Source organism: Ascaphus truei, chromosome 6, assembly GCF_040206685.1.
Source record: "Ascaphus truei isolate aAscTru1 chromosome 6, aAscTru1.hap1, whole genome shotgun sequence".
NCBI lineage: Eukaryota > Metazoa > Chordata > Amphibia > Anura > Ascaphidae > Ascaphus > Ascaphus truei.
The window spans coordinates 38,694,636-38,704,697 of record NC_134488.1 but is presented as its reverse complement, the minus strand read 5'-3'; the positions used below and the strand labels follow the sequence as shown (position 1 = coordinate 38,704,697).

Here is a 10,062-nt window from a genome sequence, read left to right as displayed (position 1 = left end):
CCTGCCTTTACCTCCTTCCATTGCTTTGGTTTAGGGGTCTGATATATATCTATACCTATTTAGTATAGCAATCACCCTTACTATAGGGTCTACTAAGTATTAATTAGAGAGGTATTTATATATAATCATACCTCCACTAAACACCCTATCACACCTCTCCGTCTTTTAATATCATTGTATGTTTGTTTTTTGTATGTGGTTATTCCAAACAATTTATTTTAATCAGGTATAATAAAATTTAAGTTTTAATTAGGGTGAACCTCTCTAGTGCCACATTAAAGGGATTCTTTCTTTCTTTATATTCACTCTGTGTACACTCCCTGTGAGCACCACCCTCCCCTAGCAATTGTTTGGATTAGATTCCCTCCTTAGCTTGAGCAGAGTTCACAATCTGCAGCTTCCAACTGCATGCAGATTTCAACTGCATGCAGATTTCAACTGCATGCAGATTTCTTTTCTGTTAACTCAGTGAGTAAAGACACTGACTGGCACCGTGTTTCGAGCTGGGGAACCTGGTTCAATTCCTGGTGTCAGCTCCTTGTGACCTTCAGCAAGTCAATTCATCTCCCTGTGCCTCAGGCACCAAAAAATATAGATTGTAAGCTCCATGGGGCAGGGACCTGTGCCTGTAAAATGTCTCTGTAAAGCGCTATGTAAAACTAGCAGCGCTATACAAGAACTTGCTATTATAATTATTATTCAGACCCAGAAATCGGGCTTTTGCTGGAAAGGAGAGATGAGAGCAAGAGTAAAAGCCCTATTCCTGGAGCGAGGTTAAAAAGGCTTTGCAAAACAGCATTTTCAGTGTAAACATCCGCTGTGGGAGCGAATTTGGGGAAACAAAACGTTTGCGGAAAAAATGTTGGAACCACTTTTGAATTTATTTGCACACTTCTAGTTTGTACTTGTGAGCTCTGATCAATGAGAACAGCATGATCACGTTTCAGACGATAGGGCCATTTAACCACTTGTAAACTCCATTCTTAAATAGACATTTCTGAATCACGTCCCCAAAACAGTTACAGTCTAATCTTCTTAAAGCAGCAGCCTACGCTGCTGTGGAACCGTGGATCAGTCCCACAGGCCCCCTGGTCAATTACAATTTTAAAAAAAACTAACAGAACTGATGCTTTATTGGATGACTGAGCGAGTGAGTGAGCCAGTTAAGACTTCTACAAGACTTGTGACCTTTTTGTTGTGTGTTTGTGTTTTTGTTCGTGTGTTCTCTCTCCACAGGCCAAACGCCTTGACCGATGCTGATGATATTTTGAGGGTAACTGTAACCTGTCCATGTTTTGCGGGGGTAAAGTTGTGATCTACTGTAAGATCTCTTATGTAAGAATTATTTGTACGTAACAGCTGTTCAATTATTCTGTTCAGGTTAAATGAACAATTAGGCCAATTGTTGGGAATATAAAAGACTCAGACCCTGGTAATCATGTCATTCACCCTGATGAAGTCACACTGTCATGAAATGTGTATGGATTAAACTTTGCAAGTTGGGTATCCAGTAAAGTGGAGACTCTACCAGCTCAGTAATTCCACAGGCCAATTGGAAATCCACTGTGTCTCCTCCAAGAAATACCGAAGTAACAGCAGGTGGGAGTAGACAGGGTCTGGGAGAGCAGTGAGGAGCTCCAAGGACCCATACTAAAGGGTACCACACCTCTTAAAAGTGTGACTGTTTTTTTATCCATCACAAATAAGTCAGTCAGAGAAATACTTAGGCTGGGGCCATGGTGCCGCAGACTGTGCAGAGGCATCCGAACGCTGAGCATTCAGACTGCCTTAGGCTGAGTCCCCGCTGGCGCTGAGCGCGCTCATGCTTAGAGAATGCTCCAAGCATGAGCGCCGGTTGTCCTCACATTTACGTGCGCACGGGGGGGAAGGGGCATTGAACATGCTAGAAAGTCAGATTTGTTTGTTTATGTAAGCACCGAGCGCGGATGAGCTTGTGTGTCCACTCACAAGCGCGCACCGCGTGAACGGGGACTTGCCCAATTACATTTGTTTAACTAAAAGCGGCAAGCACCGCCTGCTCAGTGCCAGCAGGGACTCAGCCTTAAGGCAATGATCGCGTCCATGCGGCATGCGGGCGCATGCGCGCGGAAGCGGGCACGCATTGCGCAAGAAATCAGTTGAAACTGATTTCTTGGCGCGACAGGCCGGTCACGTGAGAGGTTCGCCCGATGAGGGCGAACCAGCTCCGTGACACCCCTACGTATGCCTCACGGCCCGTCCTCCATTGCCAGGGAAAGCACCCGCTTCACGCGGGTCACTTCCCAGCCTCCACACGCCTTCCTTTCATGATCAAATCTCTATGCTTAAAGCTAAAAGACCATATATGATCAGGAAATATTCAATTGCTTCTTTACTTAGCTTATGATTGATACTTGTATATAGGGCTTGAACATCATACACATGTAGCCCACATACAGTACACATCTATTCCCACATAATGTTCTTTGTCAGTTGTACTAAATGGATCGTGTCTATGAGATGTCATAAACTGGCAGACTATGGGTTGCAAAAAGTAATCAATATATTCAGACAAATATATATTATACACACACAAACAATATGTAGCAGCAGAAGGGTTCATATAAGTCATATTTTCCGAGTTTCCCTAAATCAGTCACAGTATCACTTTTTTTTCTAGCCCTCTTAGCCCTCTGGCATGAGGAAGTATGCAAGAATAAAATGCAATACCTTCTCAGCCCTGCCCTTGAAGATTTGCATTGAACCAGCTGGATACTGTATATAAGCAGCATGTGCCTCAGTGAACGGGTCACTGGTAACTAACTTCTCAGGACAAAGCTTCCCATCACAATGGCACTCACAGCATCCACTGCGTTCCTTCTGCTCCTTGGTCTGATGGTCTCACCTGTCTTCATACACAGCACTGCAGCTGCTGATTTCAACTGCACTATTCTGAATGGCAACTACAATGAGAACAGCAATTTTACACTGAATGTCTCATCCACTACGTTTAATGCCAATCAAACATACACAGGTGAGTTGATCTAATTTGTCCTTCCGAACAAGTTGCTGACGGGATTTCACCCGGTCTGCACTGTCACGTGGTCCTGCAACGCATTGGCGGTGAGGGAGTTGATTGTTGATGTTTTCCATACGCTTCGATTTGGCAAAATCAATACCGTGCCTATGGTGGTTTCATTTAATCATTAAAAAGGTCTCTACTGGGTTTTATAGAGGCTTGAAGAAAACTAGAATCAATATGGCAGATCTGGCAAGGGCTGCCCCATCAATTATATAGAACAACACCTGGGAAGAGGGAAACCTTTATATCGCACACACAATTGTTGCTGGGTGATTATTTTACACTGTCCAATATCTCTCGTGGGATTTGCTGCAGTTATCCTAATATCTGGCATGTGTATGTCTTCTATTTGATACGATAGAACATTAATACATTGTATAGCAGATGAGAGGGGGAGAGGGAGAGAGAGAATTCATATTAAAAAGAATATTAAAGAGTAATATGTTGTTTTGTTAAGTATAGAATGTCAGAAATTCCAATACTTTCCATGCCCTCTGGGGTTGCATTGTATTTCTATACAATAATATATTATAATGTTGGCAGATCTTTCATTAACCCCTTCATGTGTGCTCCAAGCACAAGACAATGCCTCATTATTCTCTGATTTAATTCTCCTAACATTAGATGGGCGATGCACAAGCATTAACCCTTTTAACCCGCTGGGCCACAACACATTAAGTAAAGTGGTTCCCCATTTTTAAGCCTGAGGGTAACTTTAAGCACCTTTCTTTCTCATGCACCAAACATAACATTGTAAAGTGCTTGGGTCAGGCGCTCCTGCCTTGTACAACTTGACTGATCAATGGCTAATTACTTTTTGTGATACAATTTGCAGTGACGGTCACTGGAAGTGGAAATGTTACAGTCGTTCTGCAGGCTGTATGGAACTCTTCCAATGTGGGAACTTGGTCAGCAGGAGCAAACTCAAACTCTAACTGTACAGGAAACCCCGTGTTCCAGGATCCATTCCAAGCAAATGGCCCTCTGGTTGCAAACTGGAGTTCACCAAATCAAATGGCTAAAGTTGTAATAAAGTAAGTGTCATGTTCTTTGTAAGTATCAGCAGAAGAGTCATACAGGCTATATGGACATGGGGCGTGGCACTGTTCTCCCAGATAGCACAATGTATCCTGTTATAACACAGAATATCACTAGGATTTAATGACCATATTGGGGCCGAATATTACCACAGTGATAAGATTTTATGCCAACCAAATATTTAATTTACCTACCCTTTCTTTCTGAAGATTAAGGATGAAAGGGAAATGAACTGGGTGGGCATCTTACCTGTGCAAGATCTTACTTAACTCACCCTCATCTCTATAAATACCCTGTAGGAGATTGGAGTAAAAATGGCACTCAGGCCCCTACTCAATTTGCTGGGAGGTCACATTCCCAGCGCTGGAGAAAAGATCTGCTCCATACATGGGACAAAAAGCTTATCTGGCACGGAGAAGCGCCTTTACATTATAGTGCAGATTGCAAAGTAATTTGTTCCAAATTCGTCCCATATGCATCAGCTTGCGGTTTGTGGAGTATTAGTAGGAGGAGTTAGGGGGGAGTTACATGAAGCATACATTATTATAGGATGTATCATCATATGCATTTCCATCTGTCCTTTCTTGTCTATGTTAGTATATAAATAAAGAAAAAAAGTACGATGTGCGAGCACAATAGCCTGGCAAGCAATAGTAAAAATAAAGAAATCAATAGGATAACCAAAATCTAGACATATAAAAATGTATGATTAAATCATATCTCTCAATTATAATATACAGACATATACAGTCTAAAAACAAAACCTATATATGACCAGCAGTTAATCTTCACTCATATACAGTACATGTAATTTTCGCCTATCGAATGCTGCCTCTCACAAAGCTAAGGAACAATATTTTCTTTGCATTGATACTGATGCAGCCATGAGTATCCGAACACTTGCCTGGGAAAATCTGGGGTAATACCCCAGTAATGCTGCAACATTTCTGTGACATTTCTGCAGACAGACTAATGGCCCATCAGATTAACACAGCGGGGGTCCCTGGAAGTCCCATTCAAACAGAATGGGACTGCAGGGACCCCCGCTGTGTTAATCCGATGGGCCATTAGTCTGTTTGCAGAAATGTCACAGAAATGTTGCAGCATTACTGGGGTATTACCCCAGATTTTCCCAGGCAAGTGTTCGGATACTCGTTGCTGCATCTGTACATCCCACCCATTTCTGCCTTACTAACCAGAGCTAGTGCAAAGTTTTACTTTCCTAGCCCTGAAGAAGGGCAGATTGGTCGTATTGTATGTTGTGATACATTTTAATGAACCAAGATGGTTATCCAAACCATAGTCAAATGTCACACTTTACACGGTACAGTGTCACTTTTAATTCCCGTAACCAGCATCAATAGTTAGTAAAATCCCCAAAACAATGTTTTCTTTTAAATAAAGTATTAAAGATCACTTGCTAGAGCTGCTCTCTATTCTGAGTCACACTTAGAAAGCTTGGTTATGCCATAAGACACCTTAACAGCGCTACAAGACACCATATGGTCCATTCACCGATTCACATTAACCCGTAGGAACCATAACCATCTATCTGTAATATATTTTTGGCTCATAGACTATAAACGTGACCCAGTGAAGTCTTCCAGAAATGTGGTGGCTCATTTCACAGCCATACTGTAATGTGTACAGAGCTTCAGAAGAAGTCTCTCTTCTTTATCTTTACTGAAGTGAAGTTACACATGCAGTACTCGCACCAAGAAGAGACCTGGAAGGTTTCTAACGCTTTATACAGTACATCTGTGAATATCGCTGTTATTAGCCCATTTAACACCATTATTACTGGAGGAGCTAAAAGTATCAATTCTACTCTGGTTGTTCTGTAAGGTTTTTACAGCTCGGGCTGCTCTGCTTGAGGCCATTATATGGAACATTATAAACTTCAAGATTTCCAAAATGTTGGATTTCTAACAAAAAATATATGTCAACTAATTCCAATGTATTCTTTTTTATTTCAGCGCTTATATCGTCACTGACAATGTCACATACAAGAATTCTAAAGAGCTGAATGCAGGTGAGTTAACTCTTAATGTGCTGATCATGATTTCCTTTTACTTTGACATAAAGTCCCATATAATACTAAGTAGTGCTATAATAGTGCTAACAATAAGGTATTACAATGGACCATATAAGATGCCATACAACACAAGTTGCAAAACGGAAGACTATGTTGGTAAAGTTTAATTAATTTAATTAAGGGACAGGAATATCCTGATAAAATCAGTTGATCACATACAATAAATGAGGAGGATCAATAATAACATTATTATTATTGCTACTGTGATACTATTATGGGCCATATTACTACAGTAAATGGTGCTTCTTCCAGTACAGCTTAGTAAATTAAAGGGAACCCGTCTGTGAAGTGTCTTATGCAGTAACTGCTTATTAAATATGGCCCTTTATTCTTTTATTTACTCTTTTCTTTCTGTTGAATGGGACTGTAAGGTGTCTGCCAACTCCAAAGGCGTCCTATGCAGTAATACATTTAAATATGGTCCTATGAGAGGTGTAGACCCATCGTTACTAGCCCTCTTACATGGTGGAATAGAAGTAAAAGAATCTCTGGATTGACAATTGCTATTTAGTGTGCCCATTAAGAAAAAGAAACAGAACCGTAAAATCTCTGCCTTGTTCAAGTTTACGTTGTGTTAAAGTAACCAATCACATTGCTAAATAACTTGATAGCTAAATGATTTTGTGATATATGAGGCATTGTCCCTTTAACCATTCCCAGGAGATAAATACACAGAGAGATTTCCCAACAGAAAGTTTAGCATGGACACATGAAAAGCAAAACATCTGAGATGAGATAATAGTGTTGGGGTTACAGTGACACGGGCAGAGTAATAGCACTAAAGCACCTAATTTTCTGTGAATTTCTATTTCAAATAAAGCAATGCTAACATTTTTTGTTTATTTCAGCTGCAGCCACAGTTCCTCCAACCAATCAAACCACAGTTGCTCCAACCAATCAAACCACAGTTGCTCCAACCAATCAAACCACAGTTGCTCTAACCAATCAAACCAAAGTTGCTCCAACCAATCAAACCACAGTTGCTCCAGCCAAACAAACCCCAGTTGCTCCAGCCAATCAAACCACAGGTTAGTTATAACTCTACTTATAAAATTATTCTTTCTTTCCAATAGATGTCTGCAGAAATTTAGAGGCCTATTGCATGCTGCCATTATTGGCCATGATTCTGTGGTGGTTCTCCATAAGACAATATCCCGTACAGCTTATTAACTGAGTGGACGGTGAGGTGTCTCATGCAGTAACAGCTTCTTATATATGGCCTTTTATGGCTTGTTTGCTTAAATGGGGTCATGATGTCTTATGCAGTAACACTTTAAATATGGTCCAATATGTGTTGAGCAGAACCTTTCTTACTAACCCACTTATAATGGGGACTAGAAGGAAAGAAACACTGGCTTGACAACCCTCCCCCCCCCCCCCCTATCTCAAGTACCTATTAGGAAAAATAAACCAGAAAGTTCAAATCTCTGCTTTTTGATTACTTTTGGTTAAAGTAGTGAAGTACATTGCTACGTAACTTTTGCAGCAAAATGTTTTGTGAGATAAAAGGGATCGCACTTTACACACTCCCAGGAGATAAAAACAGTGAAGGATTTTCAAAATAAAGTATAGAATGGACTTAGAAAACCATAAATACAGAGATGATGTCTGAGGAGTTACAGTAAAATAAGTAGACACACACGAAGATAAAGTGTCCTCCATATACTGTACTGTCAATTTCTATTTCAATCAAAGCAACACTAACTTTTCTCTAATTGTTTTTTATTTCCGCAGCAATCAAAGCTACGACCTTGAAAAGCACAGGTTCTGTGAAACAGCCTGGCTATGTGTTCCTGGCTCTGATCCAGACCCTCGGCCTGCTTCTTATCAGCAGCAAATTGTTATCATAAAACGGAAAACTCAACATTTGCCCCAGTGGATCAATTGAGAGATTTGTATGGACATAATCAAATTATGCCACACATGCAAAGGTTTTCCATTTCGCCTCCGGTGGAAGAAGATAAATTATACTTAAAAAAAACAAAACTCTGACATAACATACAATTATATTTTATATTGTAGATAATTTGCACTAGAATATTACGTTATCCTGTATGAAATATGATGCCATACTATTACCCTATCTGAAACCTACTTCAGAGAAGGAATAGAAAAGTGGTAAAAAAAAATCCTTCCTTTGTGTGTACCCAGTTCAAATCCTTGTGTCACCTCTGTGGAACTTGAGGAAAGTCGTTCATCTCAGGAAATTAAACTGACCAAGATAACCGCATGAACACTAAAAAGTTATTCTCAATGTGTCAAATTGTTCTATAAATGCTACGGCAGCACAGACAATGAATATTATACCCAGAGCAAACATATTGTCCCAGATAGGTAACATGTTCTTATGCTACAGTATGTGTCTCAGCCACGGTCGGTTAGTTTGTTGTTTCTAGGAACTGTTCTACAGTATGTATGTTAGATATAACAAGACAAAAATACAATGTGTCAAGATAGAAGCATTTTGGTTGAATTTAATACAAGTAATAATGGATTGTATGTGTTACATTTACAGGTGTACATAGGCAGTTCTTATAGTGCATCTGCTCTTATTATGTATGGGGACTTTAGTGTGAAAAATGGAAGCGTATGTTTTCCAGGTTTGATCACTAAAAGCCTTATAAGAAGTAATAGCAAGACAGTTATATTGATCTAGCTTCTCTTGATCTTCGGCCCCTAGTTACACTCACTAAATATTGTACAGTAATATTTATTTTAATATAAAAAATGAAATCCTGTGTAAACAAATCTGTAGTGTGTGTGTATGTGTGTGTGTGTGTGTGTGCGTGTTGTTGAGTATTAGGGGTTTCATTCTCTTTGGTGAGAAAGCAGCACCTCCTTTTTTCTTAAATCTAAGACTTTGTGGGACTTTATATGATTTTTAATTTTAAGTTTTTTAATTGTACTAATTTCTGTGTTTACTTATGACTTGTGGGTCACCTGGAATGCTTTCATTTTTGGAAGTGTTATTGTTTGGCTCATTTACCCTCTTTTGCTGGATGAGAACTTAATTAAAAAAATTACATTTTCTATGAGACTCTAATTTTTGTGTGTTCATTTTTTTACATTCTTTAAAACTCAAAGTAATAAACAACGTCTATAAATGTTAAACATTTATATATATCAATGGTTTGTGTGTAAAAAAACCATAAGTCATAATTAGCATACTGCACAGGGGGAGGGATAGGCTTCAGTCTGATACATTCCAGGACGCACTGTTTTTAAGTAAAAACCTTACTTTATCCATTGTAACATCGCCGAAAGAAGAGATTAGTGTATTTCGAAAAGCTCGTACAAATTAAAGCATTTAGTTAGCCACAGAACAGTATTGTCTATTTGTATATGTATATATATATATATATATATATATATATATATATATATATATATATATATATATATATATATATATACAATCTGTCATTTCCCAGAATCCCTTGCTGCAGTGGAAGTGCTGTGTGCTGGGTGATAATGGTGAAAGGCGGGGTTGCAGACCTGCCTAAGACATGCAAATGAGCATACAGGAATATTTGATATATATATATATATATATATATATATATATATATATATTAAAAAAAAAATAGAGAGCAGTTGGCACACTGTAAACAGATAATCCACTGATGCTTATCCCATATATGCACATACACAGATAGATTTTACCAGATGGGGATCCAGGAAAAATGAGACAGCACACAGTCAGGGAAATCCAAAGCTGTTGTATTCAAGACAAATACATAGGCACTGCATCCAACGTTTCGGTCATCTGAATGTGACCTTCCTCAGGGACGTGCACATCCCTGAGGAAGGTCACATTCAGATGACCGAAACGTTGGATGCAGTGCCTATGTATTTGTCTTGAATACAA

At 39.3% G+C, this 10,062-nt stretch overlaps 1 protein-coding gene across 1 annotated transcript; it reads left to right on the top strand.

Moving 5' to 3' along the window:
- Positions 1-2,765: 2,765 nt before the first annotated feature.
- LOC142496924 (uncharacterized) lies at positions 2,766-9,224 on the top strand. Its single transcript, XM_075604026.1, has 5 exons — positions 2,766-3,013; positions 3,897-4,095; positions 6,076-6,131; positions 7,043-7,222; positions 7,929-9,224. Exons 1-5 carry the CDS (start codon positions 2,830-2,832, stop codon positions 8,042-8,044), a joined length of 735 nt encoding a protein of 244 aa, XP_075460141.1. The 5' UTR covers positions 2,766-2,829; the 3' UTR covers positions 8,045-9,224.
- The last annotated feature ends 838 nt before the right edge of the window (positions 9,225-10,062 follow it).

Bases quoted from the DNA above. Each gene is read 5' to 3' on its own strand.
- LOC142496924 (XM_075604026.1), top strand. From the start codon at position 2,830: ATGGCACTCACAGCATCCACTGCGTTCCTTCTGCTCCTTGGTCTGATG. The intron at 4,096-6,075 runs GTAAGTGTCATG...TTTTTATTTCAG, and splicing joins ATGGCTAAAGTTGTAATAAA to CGCTTATATCGTCACTGACA. The intron at 7,223-7,928 runs GTTAGTTATAAC...TTATTTCCGCAG, and splicing joins TCCAGCCAATCAAACCACAG to CAATCAAAGCTACGACCTTG.